This window comes from Hoplias malabaricus, chromosome 15 (assembly GCF_029633855.1).
Source record: "Hoplias malabaricus isolate fHopMal1 chromosome 15, fHopMal1.hap1, whole genome shotgun sequence".
NCBI lineage: Eukaryota > Metazoa > Chordata > Actinopteri > Characiformes > Erythrinidae > Hoplias > Hoplias malabaricus.
Genome location: NC_089814.1, coordinates 19,211,305 through 19,231,300, shown reverse-complemented (window position 1 = coordinate 19,231,300; position 19,996 = coordinate 19,211,305). Strand labels below are relative to the sequence as shown.

Genomic DNA, 19,996 nt, shown 5'->3' with positions numbered 1-19,996 from the left:
TGTTCTGAGCTCCGACCCCTTGAACACTTGATCCCGGCGCGCCCCTTTTGCTCACCTAAAAAACGTCATCATACGTCATCAAAGTGCACACTTCAAGAAAGGGATTAGGGCTTTAGTAAGAATTGGGACAGGGGGGAAGACTGTGGACGGCAAAATCACAGACAGTTTTAGAATCCCGACCGGACGCATTATTTAGGTCCCGAAAAGAGGACGTGTGGTCACCCTAAAGTAAAAGTACTGAATATGCACCCTTGAGGGTACCACCACATTGACAAGGGTGTACCTAATTTTACTGAACAAAAATATATATCTGGAGTTATTTTCTTTCTAATTTTGCATGCAGAATTAAAACCTAAAAAAGTAAATTAGAACAAATCCATGCAAGTTTGCACACACTGCTTTTCTGGGAAATTTATCACAATCAAGAGGTTGGTGCTAAACTGTGAACCTTGCTTTTGTAATTATTAAAATAATAATAATAATAATAAAATAAATCAATAAAATTAATTACAGCAGGAGCATACATAAAACTAGTTTGAAAAAAAATGTCTTTAAGAAATCAAATGAGCAATTAGACCACAACCTCAGATTAATATTAAATATTTGAAATACATTTTTTGTGTGCCCAGTGATTCCGGGTAGGCTCCGGACCCACCGCAACCCTGAATTGGAAAAGCAGTTACAGATAATGTATGAATGAATCAATCAATTTTTGCATATTCATTACAAGGTTGTTCACAGTCATGAGGTGTAACGCTGAGATATCATGGGTGATAATACATCTATTGCCCTTAATATAGATTCATGTAAAAATGTTCATTTTTCTGCTGTAACCACCTCATCTAGATCAGGGACGGCTGGGTTTTTAAATGTACACAGAATCATTGAGCTCATTGCAGGATCCAGGATCTCAAACAATTCCAATCAACTCGTATTTTATCAATATCAATAAGGACATCCTGAAGAGTTTTATTAGTGGGTGGGAACACTGTCACTGTGCCTTGGTATTGAGACACATTACAAACTTACCGATTTGAACATGGACACAAATACTGCTAGTTTTTAAAATGTAAATGTAATAAAAGTTATTATTATTTATTATTTAAATAAATTAGATGGTCTTATGGTGTAGACATTTAACATCTCCCTCCAAAACAACAATTATTGGTTTGAAACAAACATGCATTTAGTTAATGTCTCATATTTTGTGACCTTCAATCTTTCTATGAATATACATGAAAATTTGTGAACTTAAAAAGACTCTCTCATATGGTTTCTTTTGGTGTGAGTAATCTATGTACAAATGTAAGTAAAAATATTTCCTGAGGTGAGCGGCATGGTGGCACAGCCGTTAGTGTTGCAGTCACACAGCTCCAGGGACCTGGAGGTTGTGGTTTCAAGTCCCGCTCCTGGTGACAGTCTGTGAGGAGTTCTCCCCGTGTCCACATGGGTTTACTCCGGGTGCTCCAGTTTCATCCCACTGTCCAAAAACACACATTGGTAGGTGGATTTGTGACTTAAAAGTGTCCCTAGGTGAGTGTGTGTTTGTGTGTTGCCCTGTGAAGGACTGGTGTCCCCTCCAGGGTGTGTTCCTGCCTTGCACCCAATTATTCCAGGTAGACTCTGGACCCACTGCGACCCTGAACTGGAAAAGAGGTTACATATAATGAATCAATGAATATTTCCTAAGGTACACATTAATGATAATACGCAGAACACTTTACACATTTGTTCTTTTAATTTTCATCTTGAAAATCAACAATGAGTAACACACTGAACACAACATGATGCAGTCACCCTTATTATTCAACAAACAAGCAAGGCATTAGAGGAGATGAGAACAAATTCTGAGAGGGAGGGAGGAAAGGAGTAATAAATAAAATACCTGGTAGTTTCAGAAATCTCAGAGGCAAGTTCATGGTTGGAATCAGATCTACACGTCCTGCTAATGATAATCATAACAATAGTAACCATACCCAAATCCATTAAAAAAAAAAGATTATTTAAGAATGAAGTGCTATGAAGAGCTTTCAGCAGAGACACTGGCATGTTCATGGTAGTATATCAATCCCCAGTGAGGAGTGAGACAAATGAGGATAATGGCTTCCATGAGTCTTACTGCACCAGGATGCTGTATGAAGTTAGCAGAGACTTTACATTGTCTACAGCACAAACAAGAGGCAAACAAATCCATGTTAGTACATAAAAACACTTTGGAAATCTGGAAACTCATTATCTTGAAATCACAAACCTTACTTACCAGGGGAAACCTTCCTTAAATTCAGTGAACTTATGTCGGACCATGAAGGTGGCTAATGCATCAGCTACCTGTTTAAAAAAAATGTTTTGAAAAACAAAGTTATATTAGAAATAAGCATAAATCCAGACATGTAGAAAAGTGAAGAAGCATTTAAAGTGAGATGTTCAATTCAACATTAGGCTTGTGCTTTGGAATATAATTATTCAAAACATTGAATTGGGATTTAGAGGAGTGTAGGAAGCTTTGATGCGCTATATTTTATTTGGCAATGATGAAGCTCTAACCACTGTGGCACTATTGTTTGCTACTGTAGCTGAGTTAAGGTCCATTCATAATGACCAAATTAAAAATTATTGCTATTATTATTTTAATTATCATCATCATCATCATTATAATTTCTGAAAGTAGTTCTGCTGATACTTCAAGAATCATCCCTATGACTAGAAGAATTAGCTGATGTACTTACTGAACTACTACTTCTACATAATAATAATAGTAAAACAGCCCAATTCTTCAATTTATATACAAGATCAAAGACAAGATTTGACCTGATGGATGTTTTGTCTGACATCTGAGACCTGACCCTCTCTATGGTCTAATATTATTAAAATGTATAAAAATGTTCATGATACTATATGCATAGCATTTTGTGAAATCACAACATCTTGCAGCTCAACTGCATTATTTTACAACACTTATCTATTCCCAAATACGATATATGCTAATTATCATGTAAAACGTCAGTTTTGTTTAAAACAAATATAATAAGTATACTTTTTCAGGTGCATCCTCATGAACTGCATGGCCACACTGTGGGAGAACCTGCATCTGGAACTTTCCTAAACAGATCAATGATATTAGTTATGTAATGCCAAGTCAATATAATATGTTATAAAGTGTTGCAACAAGTTTACTGTGGTGGTGCCATCTTAATTTCTTACCCTGCATTTGTCCTATAGTAAGATCTTTATCCAGTCTGTCAATACCTGAGGGGGAAACAGACACATGTTATGAGACTTTTTCATTTAATTGCTACAACTAAAGTGTGATAAGTGGACCTAGGCTTGCTCACCAGCCAACAGCAGCAGTTTTGGCACAGGACAAGTGAGGAAGAGAGAGGACAGGCCTCTGAACCAGCCTTCCCAGTATTTCTCTGTCTTAGACAGCTCTATACGCCAAGTGTACAGACTCTCTTTCTTAACCTGAGGGCCCAATTGCCATTCATCCAAAGCAGAACAAAAAAGTACATCTGCATTACAAATACAACTAGATGCAAGCACAAATTAAATGTACATTAATAGCCTTTTGGTCTCTGTTGAAAACTACTCAAAAGAATTTAAATATTTACCTCTTGATCATCCTCCTTCTTTCTTTTGTGGTTAGATTCGACTCCTTCCTCCTCTTCCTCTTCTTCCTCTATGATCCCTTCACTGATGCTCTTAGAAATGCCAGGACTAGTCAAAGGCTCTTCACACCTAGAAAAAAATTGATATTAGTTGGTAAATAATGCTAAAATAAAAGGGATCAAACAAGACAAAGTTTGGTCCAAATACTAATGTACTTACTTTTTCACTTGTCCAGTCATAGACACACGTGCAGACTCAATATTCCTGATCTGCCCACTTTTCACACTGATAAAAAACACAGAGGTAGTGGGAACTAAAAATCTATTTATAGTTATGAATATATTATCTATTTGCAAAAATAATATGATGTTTTAGTACTTAACCTTCTTGACATCATATATTGATACATTATAACCTCAATATAAAATAGACTGAGCATAAACAATTATATTCATAACTACCTAATTATAAAATTTAATTGAAATAGTATTCAACTGCAGGCCTACACTGATGGTATATGTTAAAAGTGATATCATTATTGTACCTCCACTCAATAGCATTCTCCAATGATTTAAAGGTTTTTGGTCGACTCCTCAAAAAATTCTGCATACTGTTCAAAGCATCCATTGCTGTACCTAAAAAAAATTCAAAATAACCACGTTATAAAGAACATGTCAGCTCTGCTCAGAACAAAACATGAGACAGCAACATGAAAGCACACTGTTGTATCAGGTACTGTAAATAAAGACACCTACATAGGGTAACTGAATAATGGGAACACCTGGCAAGTCAAACATCAGCAAAGAGGACTATGACTTCCAGGAATTTTATGAGCAACTGGGCCTCTTCCAGAAGAACAGACCCAAAGCTGGGAGGGGGTAATTTAGTTTATCCCTGAGAAAGGTCTTCAGTTTTCAAACCACGTTCATTGTTCTGAGGTACTTTTTATTTGTTTCAAATTGTGGCCAAAATTTTGTAACTTATTCCAGCAATTAATGCATCAGGGGGAAAAAAAATCTACCATCAGTTATATTAAGTTACTGCATCACTGTGACTTATATCCAGCTGATAGTATCTTAGTTCATACAACACCTTTAACCAGATAAAAAATTCTGCAGGATTTCTATCTGCAAATTTTTATTTATTTATAATAGCATTTTATATTATTTTAAATAATATAAAACTATAAAGTGGGCGCAGTCTTCAATTTTGGTCACTTCTCTTTGATTTGCTTTATTACCTTCTGTGCCCCCATTTATACCCCCTTACCTCTAATACCAAAATATAGGAATCAGGAAAACTAGGAGGGGTTTTTAGAAAAATGTCTTCAGTGGATGCTGTAATAATTTCTGAGGCCTTTTTTTTAATTGACTATTCAAAGACTGTGACAATGTGTGGTCCCTAAAAATGGAAAGGTTTGTGACAAAGCTATGCAAACATCTATCTACAATCTGGAGTTTCCATTGTTTTGTCTGCTTAAGTCACTCTGAACCTTGGTTTTACAGGAGTGAAGGTTTTAACGTTGTCATTGAGCAATGTACTATTTTCATAAAGTTAACAAGAATGTGACAAACAGTAGGCATCCTACCTTCCACTACATCAATCACACAAAGCCCGAGCAACGATGGAACATGATTGCTTGCTGCAGTGTGAACTGCTATTGCTCCACCCATGCTGTGTCCAATCATCATGATCGGGGGTGGGTTTTCACCATAGAGAGCTTCCACAACTTTTCCAACATCCCTGTATCAATATAATTTTTATCAATATATATTGGTATCAATATAATTTTTTTTTCATAAACACTTATTGAGATATGGTCTAAAATCTTACTTGGCCATAGTCTCAGCCGACAGGTCTTCTGAGTTTTTCACTTTTGTGTCTCCTGGATATTATCAGACAGAAACAGTGCACATTTAAAAAAAATAAATAAAAATCACAGATAAATAAAACAAAAAGTAACTGACAATCAATTACAAACAGAAATCTAGGGAGGTCAGTTAGTATGAACAGAGGGAACTTCTTAAGGAAATGTCAGTGTCTGCAGTTATAAATCAGCCTTTAATAAATCACTCACCATGTGCCCTGAGGTCCATAGCTACAACCCTGCAGTTAATCCTGCTACAGATCACTCCCTAAAGGAACAAAATGGACAACGACATAGACAATTTGCTGTGAGATTGGAGTGGTTAAAGTCTTAAATATTAACTTTACTGACAACAGAAATTGAGCATTCTATGTTCAAAAGTCTGTTGACACATTGTCGCCCACTGTTTCAAGTGTAATCAAGGATATTATTAGCATGTTTCCCTCCTTTTGCTACAGTAACAGCCTCTGCTCTAATTGGAAGGCTATACACTAGACATTGGAACTTTTACTTTGAGGATATATTGCACTAATCCACATAAACATTAGGGAAAGATGGAACTCAAGCTCATGCCATCTGGCTACATCACTCAGCAGTTCCACCAGCACCTCCAGTTCATCCCTTTCTAATATGTGTGTGTGTGTTTTAAGGAATTTATGCAAGCTGGGTCTGCAAAATTGGCCTGTCCACATGGGATACACCTTTAAGTGGCTGAATTTACTAATTATAAGTGGAGTCTACAAATATTTGGGCATACAGTGGATGGAAAACAGTGTACATGCAGAACATTAATATGAAACTAACAGTGAACACAGCCCAGGAGAGTGCAGAGTGGCCACCTCCATGAAGAAGAAGCAGCACAGGGCCATGAGATCCACTGCTGTAGATTCTGAATGTGTGCAAAGGAGTCAAGGTGTATTCATCAGGACATACTTGCCAACAAAACACAAGGCTTTAATGACATAAACTGCGCTGAAGAAAACAAGTAGAAATATCCAGCATATAATCTACAGCACATTTGCCGTTCCTCACCCAATGTACCATAACTCATCAAAATAAACATTAATAGTCAGGTAAAGGATATGTCTTTGCCATTGTCATTTTCCACTTCCACATCTTCCATGGTTTCAAAATACTGACTCCAAGGCAAAGGAGAGAAGTCTCTCTTTCTTCCAGGTCTAAGAGAGAAAAGAGAAGAAGTTTTACAAAAGAACACACTGACCATACACAGGTACATATCTTCATAGAGTTCATTAATTGTTGTATTTTTTTTTTTTTTTGTATTATTGACCATGACCAGTGCTGGATCCAAAGTGAGTCGTGATCAGATGGGGAATGAGTGGAATTAGCGCAGGAGGGAGTGGGAACATTAACACAGTTCGGATGCCAAAAACATGAGGGCGGAGGGTACCACCTTTTTTAAATTAACCACCTCCACATTGAATACATAGACTCATTTTTAACTTGGTTTATACATTTTTCAACTTGAGGCAGCTCCAGTGGACTTATTAAACAGTTATGCCTCATCTGATATCATATTTTCATAACCAAAATCACATATGAACGTCGCTAAAGTTGCGCCAACGCTGAACACATGAGCAAACGAGTCGTGACATCAGTGTGATCAGTGACGTTGGAGAAGCTGACCTACTAAAGCATTCACGGCGAGTGGGGATTGTCGAAAACTTAATTATAAATACTCGTCTCTGTTTTCTGAGCGATGCAATGCACACCCGCAGTGAAATGTAAACTCACCCCATCCTCATTTTAGACCCAGACTGCAAGCCTCCTGCCATCGGGGGTCTGGAAGCTAACAAATTCAAATGCAGCTGTTTCTCCATCCTGTCCACGACGCAAACACCTTTCTCTCGAAGCCGAAACTCTCTTCTCTTCGTTGCACCATACGACGATTCGCTATTTGCAAATATTTTCAGTTGTAGCTACTTAACAGCTAGTTTACAAGCCACGGAAATCTATCCAGATACACATACAGGAGCACAAGTCTCCTCCCACCGAGAGGGTTTTATTCACAAGTGTTGCATTGTGGGAGGATGAGTCTAACAGCTATAGACCACTGTGCAAGTCAACGATGTCACGCAGTGACTAAAACTACATCTCCCATAAGGCACCTCGTCGAGGTCCGCAAAGACGTGCAGCAGCTGAAAGAGGGTGACGTAATGGTGTAGTGACGTGCAAAGAGTTTCTTATCCCCCCACCCCGCGTCTTTAGATTTGCCCCACCATTTTAATCAGAGGCTTCCCCCATTCCAGCACAGCTTCCCACATTCACTCACTACTCACAGGCTTTACATCCTAAATCAGCGACAGGTTACGCTGGTGGTAGGTAATAGGTAATTCTATCAAATAAACACATACGGAAAAACGTATGAGTCTTTATTTCTATGTGAGATACATAAATCATAAGATGCACGCCCCTTTATTAGTGGTGAATTCAGCACCTTTGTCAGCACGGACATACGTATTCCAATCTGCATATAGCGAAGCACAAGAAGCAATGCACGAGTCATGATGCTCAATGCCAAGCATTAGCTAGAAGTGTGCAATTTCCATCTAGCATTTGGTTGCTGAGCAGTGTGTTCTCTGACTAGATAGAGGTCAATATATGTTAGTCACCATCCAATCAATATGACCTCACTAATCAAATCAAATCAAATTTATTTGTATAGTGCTTTTTACAACTCATGTTGTCACAAAGCAGCTTCACAGAATTCCAGTAAAGACAAAGTTTTGACATGAAATGTAAAAATATTAAGAATGTTAAAATCCCCAGGTGAGCAATCCAAGGCACTTGGTGGTGGCTGCAGCATCTGGTCTGAAGCATGGAGCAGGACCTCGACAGTCATCCATCAGTGTCCAGCTGGACAGGTGGGCGGTCATTTACTCTGAAAAAAGTAAAGAGATGGAATTAGTTTTGATCTGTTTGGGTGTATGTAAAACAGAATATGTGAACATTAACAGAGTGTGTCTAATGACTCCGGCAGATCTGACTACGACAGCTTTAACTAAAAGGAGAGAACCAGAAGGACACACAGACATGGGAGAAACATGAAACACTGGCATTCCTCAGCTCCACCGTCGACAAACCTGAGTGATCGCATTAAGTGGTGGGACAACAGCACCAGCGTTTACTATTTATATTAAAGTAATAGTTTACTATTATATTACTATAATTCCCACTATAATTCCCTGTGTCCATAGACCCCTCGATCTGCCGCCTTTATCTCTGGGGGAGCATTAACTACCAAAAGCTAATGTAATGTAATGTAGTTTTTAGCCTAGATTTGAAGATAGCGATTTTGACAGAGTCTCGAACATTTTCTGAAAGATCATTCCAGAGTTGGGGGGCTTTATAAGAAAAAGCTGTTCCCCCAGCTAATGCTTTTGTGTATTTGGAATATTGTACATATTTGTTCTATGCAAGAAGAACCAGTGGAAGAGCCAAACATAATCCACCAGTAATGGGATAATTAAAATTTGGGGCTGATATAAAAATGTCCTTGACAGAGACCTTTTTACATAAAGATGAGCTTTTTATGAAATGTATGTTGCATTATTCTGTCTTTAGACTGTTTCACCAACTGAGTCTTTAGTAGGAAAGGAATTTGATGGGAGTACACAGGAGTGCAGCTTGAAAGAGTTACACTCCTGCAGCCAAGGTATCAAGGACGTTTTTCTGTTCTAACAAGCACGAAATATAACTGGTTCCTAGAACTTTGTTTCTGTATGAAACTGTTATCTCTTTCTCCTTGATAGGTGGCTCAGCTAAGAAAGGCTTTTTGTTCTCTGTCTCAGAGCAGAGCGGGTTAGTGCATGCTTTTAGCTGCTCTCAATAAAGATTACTCAAAGACCACTTTGTCTCATTTCTTATAAGTTGATCATTTCCATGACAAGCACAAGGTGAGAATACACCCTGGAGCAGGCGCCAGTCCTTCACAGGGCAACACACACACACACATACGGACACTTTTGAGTCACCAATCCACCTACCAACGTGTGTTTTTGGACTGTGGAAGGAAACTGGATCACCCGGAGGAAACCCACGGACACAGGGAGAACACACCAATTCCTCACAGTCCCTGGAGCTGTGTGACTGCAACACCACCTGCTGCGCCACCGTGCCGCCTGTGCAAAACATTAATCTGTGTAATAGTGACTTTGCATCATGGGAATGTTACATTTTTGCTTACTACATATGTTAATACAACACTGCAGTATGTTCTAAAGGAAATAAAATGAGACACAAGAAAAAAAAATTCTCTCCAAGTCGCTTTAATAGTTGTTTACCACTCTCATGAACAGAAGGTATTTTCAGGGCGGGATTACTGGTATTTGGTGAAACAAATTCAAATAAATATAATATCAACAAAGCACCTTAATGTGGATCAAACATATGAATGTAAATGTGTGAACTACATTCAGTAAAATCCTCTTTCTCAAGCATGTGCATCAGTTATAGAAAATTCAAACAGAAAATGTAAAAGCTATTTTGGAGGCTCTAATCATAAAGGAAAACATTCACAGTTCAGCAAAATAAAACAAGCATGAAATCTGCCACAGCAGAACCTTTTTTTCCCTTTTAAAACATATTCAGACGCTTCTTTTTTTGGATAGATCATCCCGGTGCAATCCAAGCAACCCAGAATGCAACACTGTTATTAAACTTCAAGTGTCTCAAATCACACTCAAACCACAGTAACAAAAGGAAGCCAAAAACCTCTAAACTTACAAACATCAGTGGAGCTACAGTAAAATACATAATTTATCATAAAATCTGAATCTAAAATCTGGTTGTCTGCTATTTTCTCTACTTGAAGACAGCTTGTCTTCAGAGTAAGGAGGCAGAAAGGATGCTGAGTAAGTCGCCCTCCAGGCTTCAGTGTCATAAGCAGCGTTCCACTCACAAACTGCACCACAGCGCACCCTGGAGGGCTAAAGCAGAACAACTCCACAAACAAACAAGCAAACAAACAAACCAATAAAAAAAAAAAATACAATCTCTGTGTGATTTCAAACATAAAATAAGGAATGGGTCTAAAAAAGGAAGGGGGATTTTTAGGGGCATGGAGGGACAGTAAAAACAGTGCATGGAGAGATGCGTGCACGTCTCCCCTCAGTGCATCGGAGGGTGAATCTTCACATTCCGGCAGGCTGGGCTCGGAGGGGTTAGGACCTTTACTTCTTCCAGATGGTGTAAAACACCCACCTGAGTTTATTCATTAAGGACAATGTCAAATAAGTGAGAGTAAGGATGTGTAGCAATTAGTCAAATATCACTTGACGGAGATATTTATCCTCAGAAACAATAAATTAATTCATTGTCTGTAACCACTTAAAAAATTCAGGGTCACAGTGGGTCCAGAGTGTACCTGGGATCATTGGGCGTAAGGCCGGAACACACCTCTCATGTAGTTAGCTAGTTTGACCACCGAGTGACACTGTTTGGGCAAACTGTCATAAACATATGACATTTTGTCAGTGTGTGGAAGTGTAGGCTTTAAAATTACTGCATTATACTGAGTTTCCTTTATTTATGCCATGTAATGTGAATTTTGATGTGTTGCATATTTCATATTTTTACTATTAGTGCAATATTTTATGCTGAGGTGCATTAAAGTTTGAGTGGGTTGCTATGGGGGGTGCCTTATTAAATTTAATATTTAAACAATTAAATTCTCAGACAACGTCTCAGACTTGACGCAAAAGTCCAGCCCTACTCTCAGCCATGCCTTGACATGGTAAATACACTCTTAAAAATCATTAGAAAGCATCTTTTGGAACCTTGGCTGTTCATAAAACCTTTTTAGAAAGAGACTTGTAAAGCCACTACATAAGGCAATGTTTCTGAAACTTTTACACATTTTTCCACAGAACTGTACAAGCAAGAATAATGCCATTTAAGAATGCCATCAGAGTTAAATACTATTAAATACTAGCTAAAAGAGGGAGGATTCGGTTAACATACATTTCATGTGGTAAATATAAGAGTAAAACATAAAGGATACAGCTCCATGTAGGAAGGAACACACACCACTTCTTTGGAGAAGTCCACCTTGCATGAAAGCCTTCCCAGCAGTTCCTCATACTCACTTAGTGCCTCGGTGAGATTCACACAATTTCCCTTTAAGAGCAGGATTAAAAAAGGAAATTCCTTTCAAAAGAGAACAAAAACACTGCTCATCCACCAACATTTTTCAGTAAGCCTCTCACCTGTGTGAAGTACTTTCCACTAGGGCGGAGAACTTTGATTGCTAGGTCAAGAATGAGCCTCAAAAATTCCCATGTTGATTCTGTAAAGATATTTTATTTCAGAAATTAATAAAATACTCAAACTGACAATTGCACTCAAGACAAAGCTAAAGTAAAAATAATTTTGTTTATTTGAACAGTTTGAAAATTCTGAACTTGTAGCTTAAACAGAGCACAGAACACACCTCTTTGTTTCTACCCTCACCCTCAATCAGTTCTCTCAGTTCCACTGACCACACAACAGAAATTTCTATATTTACAGACTGCAGTCCATCTATTGCTATATCTTCTTTGTTTGTCCATTTTCACTCTGTTCTTTAGTGGTTAGTACGCCCACAGGTATTAGGCTGGTGTACTGTTCTTAGCACTGAAGTGACACTGACTTGGTGGTGTTATGTTAGTGTGTGATGCATTGATACAAGTGGATCAGATACATCAGTGCTGCTGGAGATTTTTTAACACTATTTCCATTTGTCAAAGTCGACAATAATGATGATGAACGTATCCATTTTCCACTCTATTAAATACATCTACGTTGCTAGTCAACATTCTGTAGATTATCAGTCGCTGTCCCATATCAGTGGTCACAGGATGCTGCCCACAGGAAGCTCTTGAATGAAAACTCTTGGTTGGTGGACTATTCTCAGACAAGCAGTGACAAAACTCCAGCAGTACTGCTGTGTCTGATCCACTCGTAGCAGTGCGATACACATTAACACACTACAACCTCATCAGTGTCACCTCAGCACTAAGAATGATCAAGCAGTCAAATAATACCTACTTTCTGGTGCAGATGGACTACAGTGTGTAATTTTAAGAGTGAGTGTAGAAACAAGAAGGTAGTCATAAATTTTATGGCTGATTGGTGTAAGACCTATATGCCAAAACAGTGCGAGTATCAACACAAACCTTCTTCAGGTGCTGTAGAGATAGGGACTGCTGTTAGATCATTAATGACGTAATCAAACGTCCTTCCCTCTTCTACAAACTTTTTAAGGACTGGAACACAGTCCTGCACCAAAACCTAAGACAAAAAGTAAAAAAAAAAAAAAACAGAGATAAAAAAAAGGAAGGAATGAAGGCAGTTAAGGCTATGACATTAATTGTTTTGTAACACGTTTCCAAAGAACTATTGAGGAATGGTTAGAGCTGCAGCACTTCTAACAGTTGGTACCTCAAGCAACTTCCACCAATTCATTGCAAGCTTACAGTTTCACAAGCAGGAAAACAGGCTTCTGTATGCAAGTTCAAGTATACAGCCAATATTCAGTGGCATGGGAAGGTGTGAACATATCATGAATTGGTATTTTCACAAAGACAAACAGAATAAAACCAAGAACACAGGCTGAACTTCATAAGCAGTATTTTCCCTCTAATCACCAAAAGGTTAGCAACTGAATATCAGCAAACAAAATCAACAGAGCAAACATCTTTCAGCACAGGTAAGGTATAAATCATAATATAACCAATTAATAAAAAAGAATTCAAACTATCAGAGCATTTTGACACATTACCTCATAGCAGTCCCCTTTCAAGTTATCCAGAACATTCCCACAAGTCTTCCTCATGTGCTTTCGACATCCGTCAATCACCAGCTGGTCGATGTGAATACTTTATTAAGGAATGCTAAAGTAATGCAGTCTAACAATTGAACTTTAAAGATTCATGTGCTATATTTTAGGGAGGGTGCAACATAATACATTTTATTTGTTTAATAATTTGGGCAAAATGTACGTTTTTATATATTTGCTTATGCTCCTGGAAACATTAGTGATTTTCATAAATGCATTAGGAAATTTACTTGCAGAGATAATAATAATAATACACGGTAATTTAAAAAAATAATAATAAATGAATAACAATAACAATAATAATAATAATAATAATAATAATAATAATAATAGAGGCACTAGTTTTCTGTCAGCAATCTCAGGATGATTCTATTTCTGAAAAGAAACAAACCAAATCTTGCCTCACTCCTGCATTTCGCTATATTTCAGGCTTTTGCATGTAATGCTTAAAGCAAACAAAATTAAATAGTTACAAAAGGATATTTCCACCATGGTGATCATCTTTGGTTTGAGCTTCACTGCTTCACAAAGAATGCCTCCGTCACCCCCACCCAGGATTAGAACTTCCTTCCCGGCATATCGCTCCCTGCCACTGCCCATGATGGCCTGTGTGTAGGGCAAATCGCTCTCTGCCAGATCTATAGGAATTATTACACAAACACGACCACATTTTCATAGGCTGCATAAAAACGCAATTCGAGGAACTTGAAAAAGACGTTTGGTGCAACTTACTAACGTCCCCATTGAGGATCAGGATATTGCCAAACTGTTTTGAGTGCAGGATTTTGATGTTCTGGTAAGCAGAGTCTTTCTCATATACAACCTTATCAATATCATACTCCACAAGTCTGCCGTCAGCTGTTGGCCAGTACCTGTCCACCTCCCCACCTCGCCTCAGCGCAGGAAGCCTAACCACAAACATATAAACAGTTAGGGATTAATGATACATCTTAAGAAATGAAAAATCAAGTCCCAACTCTTTTCAAGTTCTCAAGTCCCACCTCTTGACTCTTTGGATATCTCCATGCAATAAAGTCTTCAGCTTCTTCTCCAGTGCATTCAGTAGCTAAAAAAAAAAACAAATTTAAAAACAGTTAAAGCAGTTTTATATCATCGTAATCATTGCATATCAACAGTGATAATAAGTAAAAACTGGAAAAGTGCATCTATACTTTTTGTTAAAAATGTTAAGTAGCAATAACTTGACCATAAAGAAACTAAGTTAGGCAGGCACTCGCTACAGGATTACTGCATAACTAATAATCAGAGACTTTAGTTCCCTACAAAAATTATGGTTAAATGTTTGAACATTATGATTTCTGCATGACAGCACATTTAAAATATCTAAACTGTCTTGATAAGTCAGTACCCCATTACACTCAGGTGAAGAAACTGCTGAAAAAATTTTGTTATGGGAAATGAACACTTACATTGTCCACTTGTGCAACATCATCCTGTTCACAACACTGCAGGTCAAAAGTCACCAGACCATGAGAGTGCATACGCAGGACAGCAAACCTGGCAGAGGACAAATATCTCAAATTCTAAAGAAGAAATACAGACACCTAGGGAAATATTCCCCATTAATTATGATTGTAGAAATTCCTTATATTGCTAGTTTTAAGCAAACTACTTTTTGCTCATGGTAGTCTTATGATCAATCTTTAGTTTTGTGATTTTTTTCCCCAAACCCTTCTCCAGTACTGTAAATTTTAACAAATCTACTCAGAAGGTCTGTGTTTTGAATACAGATATATCAGTTATGATCTCTGTTTGCAAAGTGAACACCAAGACCAATCTATTAACCAAATTATTTATTCATTGTCTGTAACCGCTTATCCAGTTCACAGTTGCGGTGGGTCCAGAGCCTACCCAGAATCAGTCCTTTGCAAGGCAACACACACTCACACACTAACACCTATGGACACTTTTGCCAGTTTTGACCGTAGGAAGAAACCGGAGCACCCAGAGGAAACCCACACAGCCAAGGGGAGAACACACCAAACCAAACTTCTCACAGACAGTCACCCAGAGTGGGACTTGAATCCCAACCTCCGGGTCCCTGGAGCTGTGTGACTGCAACCACTACCTGCTGTGCCTTGCAGGAGATCAATGTATACATTTCTTTTTTAAATTTGTATGGTGGGAGTAAAGGAACAGCACTCTCCTCCTCCCTCAGTCCATGGCTGAGAGCCCCTTGAGCAAGGCAGCAAACCCACAACTGCTCCCTGGGGGATGGCTGCCCGCTATTCTGGGTGTGTGTTCATAGCCCCTAGTGCAGTATTGAGTGTGTGTTTGTTCACTGCCACAGATGAGCTAAATGCGGAAGACACATTTTGTTGTATGTTGTACAATGACAAATAATTGCACATTTGCACAAAGAAAAAAGTCTTCTACCCCATTGTACAGAAAGAATGGAAAGAGAATGCTTAAGAAAACAAACGAAGATTACCTTTTATACAATTTAATTGAGGATCACCTGTGGAAATCTTACACTGTATTTTTCCTGACAACTAATCCTTAAAATGCTCCACTTTGTTTTTCGTGCTAGTTCTGGTCATTCAGGTCAAGCATTGTTTGAGTCTCATGACCATGACAACTAGATAACCAATCAGCACAAAGCTGCAGGATGCATAATCGAGATTCTGGAGATGTGTATGGCAGCATATCTGTAAGCCTCCATGGTCAGTGTCCAACAAATCTGGCAATGGATTTTATACAGGATCATAGTAAAAGTATTGATTTCATTTTTAATGTGTATATTTGCGAAACTACGGACAAAAAGCTAGATAAAATGAATGGCCATGGCACCTAGCAATAGGAAGTGTTGACACTCTGTAATTCCTATTGGACACCCTTCTTTTCTGAGATATCCAGTTAAAATTAAAACGATAATTTGTAAAACAGCTTCTAAGACCCTAAAAAAAAGGCATTCTTTCACAGGTCCACATAGAGCATCAGACCACAATGGCTGCTATGCAAAGGCAGTACTGGACACAGAGAATATTGCCCCAAAGTTATATGTGGTCCTGCCCAGGCCAGCCTTATCCCAGCTTAGGCCAACACAAAGGCACACCAGCTGTGTTTACCACAAACCACACACAAAACAGGAAGTGTGCGCCAAAGCCCTTAGATCAGATTCACAAAGCCACTGAAATGGCCCTGTGCTCATCTATCGCAGCCCATTGTTCTGCAGGGGATGCACTTAACTGGCCAATCAATAGTCATCCTAAAGACTGTCTGAACACAGGAGCACACCTGGCGTTTTCAGTGGGGGGGACCAGGGGGGCATTTTGAGCGCTCAGGCATGGATACGCTCATCATTATTGTCTGACTCTCAACAGTTAGCTTCAACATTGTGCTTAGCTGAAAAAAAAATCCTCAGTGGAATGCCTGACAATATTTCTCTCTGAACTTTTACACTCACCCATGACTCATCTCTGATAAATAAACTATTTAACCAACTGAGGTATTTACACACATTAAAATATAGCTTATATGTCACAAAAATTAACAGCTAAATTTACCCAGACATTCCACCTGGCTGAATCAATGGCATGTCATAAATCCACTTTAACTGTCACACCAGATTTGAAAATGCATGGAATTGCTGTGCTACTAAACATGACAAGTACTAGTATTTAGAAAGAGGCATAAATCCCCCTCTCTTAGAACTACATCTAAATAATAATAAAAATTATATGGTTTCATTGTAAAAACTGTTGAAAGTGAGTCATATCACCTACCTGCCATTCTTGCCAATGAAGGTGGCCAAGTACCCATGTCCCTCAGTATCATGAAGAGTCTCTGTCATTTCCTGCTCTTGAAATATAGACTGCAGGCCACGTACAGCCGCAGCATGGTCAGCTGGAACGAGAGATGACAAACAATCAGAGGCCTCACCAACCAAGTAATAAGCCTTTGAATTCTGTGACCTTTTTCAGTTTCTCTTAGGAACAGGACAGGGATTAGTGCTGCTGCTTCATTGACCTTGAGGGTGATCCAAGTCTCTTATATTATAGTGCTTAATCTCTTTGATATAGTGTAAGAGTGCAACTGTTGCAAACACACAGCATGCTGCAACATTCTTTACAAAAATAAAGCTCATCTGGCAGAAACAAAGGCCACTCCAGAAATTTAAATATTTTACAATAATTTAAAAATAAATTTTGGGGAAACTGCAATGAAACACATTCTAAAAAAATCTGCAGCATAAGATGTACTTACCACCAATGATACAATTATAGAAATGAGTTACAAAATCTTGGAAGACATAATGGATCACTGGTGGTTTAATACGTTAATTAAATGGCTAGATATTTGAGATAAGTTAGTTCATGTCACAAACCCTGAAATAAAAGTCGAAAGGTTACTTTCGAACAGTGCATTTTAAGAAACTCATTTACCTTGACAAATACTAAATTACAAAGAACATTTGTAAAAGATGTTATTGTCGTTTAAGCCAGTCATAAAGTGAAAGTGCCTCATTTGTTCTCTAAACATTAAAACTATCTACATAATCTAAAACCAGCTTGACTTTTTTTCAATTTCATAGATTTCTGCCAGCTATCAGTGCATCTCATCATATTTATTTACATCATATGTATTAAGACAGCTTTCAAAATGCAGTCTGCAGAATGGCAGTAATTATGGACTTCATGTCGCTATGCCAGGCACACCGTCATATTATCACAGCTGGTCAAGCAAAAGTTAAATATTGAGGTAATATAAAGTAAAGCCTTTGAGAGTAATTTGACACTGCCCTTTACAGAGGTGTGTTCCTGTAATGGTCCCTATGGCAAGTAGTTATGGGCAATGTGAGTTAACATTAAAATACCATCATACTCTTTCCACAACACACCATAAATAATTTGTTTATTATATTTACATAAGGATCAGACTAAATACCACTGAGCAGGACTACTTTAAATATTACCAGGAACAGTAAACGCAATTTAGTAATAAACATTTTGTAAAGCTTCTCTGCACTAAACCAAGTAAAATATGTTACTTTAGCTTCCTTTTATAACGATGAGGACATGTTTTCCTATCAAACCGGACAATAGCCCCAATGTCTTCAAGAATGTTTTTTTTTTCACAATAACGATTAAATATCGTGGTATTGCCCACCCTTTAACACACAGGCTCCTGTCTAAGAACAGAGGCTCTTTAGCCTCATGCTAGACACACACACCCACAGTGGCACTAACATTAACTGTCGTAACCTTTATTATCCTAGGCCCTTTAGCAACAACATATAGAGCAAAGTAAGCGCTTATACCCGCAGAAAGAAGTCTGTTCCAGCAATAGATGATTGTGGTGGAACCGTTAATTAAACAGATGCAGACCCTAGCTTCTTATTAAACGTATTCCACTTCATTTTAAACAACCCCATTTTGCAGGGTGTAAGTGTGGCACCTTTTAAATGGAACAGAACATTCGTATTAAGAAAGAGAGAGAGAGAGAGAGAGAGAGAGAGAGAGAGAGAGAGAGAAGTCAAGTCTAGTTAGCTTTAGCACATTTGCTACCGCTGTAAGGTCAACATATTAGTATACTAAACGCCCAAGGGAGGTATGTGTAACCGCACTCGATTATCCTCCCTGGCTTTCTTTTATCTCGGGCTGTCCCAGAAATGGCTAAAACGAGTTGCAAGAGTCGTTATTCGTGCTGTAATGTCTGTAACATGGCAGAATGCACAGGCCCATGTTACTGCAATATGAGACGCATGAGTCTCTGTCCGTTCATTCATTCCGCAATTCATATGTTTTTTTTTTACCTGGCCCACAGAGCTTGAAGTCAAGGGTGTAATGTCGCACTGCCATAATGGGGTAAAGCCGTCTGCCATGCCTGGAAAAGGCAGCCGGAGTGGGGAAAGCGGGACGAGTCTGCGGTGAAAGCAGTAGAATTCAGCGAGGACACTCACACAGAACGTACGATGTAGTTGTGACTGCTGCTGCTGCGGTGTGTGCGAGTGTATGTATGTAGGTATGCGTGCGTGTGCGCGCGAAGTGGGCGGAGAACAGTGCAGTGGAGTCAAAAATGTGTGGGTGTGTGTGTGTGTGTTTATTAAAATAAATGTAAATATTAAGTATCATGGAAGAAACTACCCCTTCATTAGGATGCCTCAGCGACCAAGGTGTAGTAACAAAACATTTAATTCCAAGGCACTAAGAGAGGAATAAATCATCACCTGTTTTGACTCATACATCGAAACAAACCTTACATGGATCTGAAAAATATTAAACAAAAAGAAACCTATGGTAAGGTTAATTTTCGTTATACCTGCTTGACCTGTTCTGTGTCATTTTTTGCACATGACCAATTGGTGTCATCAACGAGCTGGCTGGGTTTCTTACAGTGTAGGGCTTCATAAACCAACACATGAACTAATCAACCAAATACATTTCCTCTCCTGCATTTTCTATCCAATTCCCAGAGTACTAAGTTTCTAAAATATAGTGGAATAATGTAGTGTACAATAACCAATCCTTGCTTACATAACATTTCAATATTAGTTGGCCTCTGACACTTATTTCATGTGTTACAGGTCACATTCTATTGTTTTATTTTAATTAAAAAACAATTATCTTTGTCAGGGAAACATCTGAAAATGTTTTCTTTGTACTTTTATCAGTTCAAACATTTTAACCAATGACATTTTACCCAACTTTTCTGTAAATGGCATT

At 38.3% G+C, this 19,996-nt stretch overlaps 2 protein-coding genes across 2 annotated transcripts; both read right to left on the bottom strand.

The window, feature by feature from the left end:
• Window positions 1–1,739: 1,739 nt before the first annotated feature.
• ppme1 (protein phosphatase methylesterase 1) lies at window positions 1,740–7,398 on the bottom strand. Its single transcript, XM_066645945.1, has 14 exons — window positions 7,229–7,398; window positions 6,560–6,651; window positions 6,278–6,372; window positions 5,684–5,741; window positions 5,440–5,491; window positions 5,195–5,349; window positions 4,151–4,241; window positions 3,826–3,891; window positions 3,609–3,735; window positions 3,333–3,462; window positions 3,202–3,246; window positions 3,035–3,099; window positions 2,261–2,328; window positions 1,740–2,162 (listed from the first exon to the last, which is right to left on the bottom strand). Coding segments are annotated over exons 1-14 (1,131 nt in total). The 5' UTR covers window positions 7,315–7,398; the 3' UTR covers window positions 1,740–2,161.
• A 778-nt stretch (window positions 7,399–8,176) lies between these two features.
• On the bottom strand, window positions 8,177–19,288 carry sms (spermine synthase). Its single transcript, XM_066646036.1, has 12 exons — window positions 19,087–19,288; window positions 17,057–17,177; window positions 14,741–14,828; window positions 14,312–14,376; window positions 14,043–14,218; window positions 13,794–13,948; window positions 13,254–13,343; window positions 12,649–12,763; window positions 11,701–11,780; window positions 11,496–11,611; window positions 9,481–10,696; window positions 8,177–8,375 (listed from the first exon to the last, which is right to left on the bottom strand). Exons 1-11 carry the CDS (start codon window positions 19,130–19,132, stop codon window positions 10,666–10,668), a joined length of 1,083 nt encoding a protein of 360 aa, XP_066502133.1. The 5' UTR covers window positions 19,133–19,288; the 3' UTR covers window positions 8,177–8,375; window positions 9,481–10,665.
• Window positions 19,289–19,996: the final 708 nt, after the last annotated feature.

Excerpts from the sequence above, each read along its gene's own strand:
- ppme1 (XM_066645945.1), bottom strand. The coding sequence starts at position 7,314 with ATGGAGAAACAGCTGCATTTGAATTTGTTAGCTTCCAGACCCCCGATG. Across the intron at positions 5,350-5,439 it reads TCGGCTGAGACTATGGCCAA|GGATGTTGGAAAAGTTGTGG; the intron begins GTAAGATTTTAG and ends ATATTGATACAG. Across the intron at positions 3,463-3,608 it reads AGAAGGAGGATGATCAAGAG|GTTAAGAAAGAGAGTCTGTA; the intron begins GTAAATATTTAA and ends TTGGGCCCTCAG.
- sms (XM_066646036.1), bottom strand. The coding sequence starts at position 19,132 with ATGGCAGTGCGACATTACACCCTTGACTTCAAGCTCTGTGGGCCAG. Across the intron at positions 14,219-14,311 it reads GATATCCAAAGAGTCAAGAG|GCTTCCTGCGCTGAGGCGAG; the intron begins GTGGGACTTGAG and ends GTTTGTGGTTAG. Across the intron at positions 11,612-11,700 it reads GTGGAAAGTACTTCACACAG|GGAAATTGTGTGAATCTCAC; the intron begins GTGAGAGGCTTA and ends CTGCTCTTAAAG.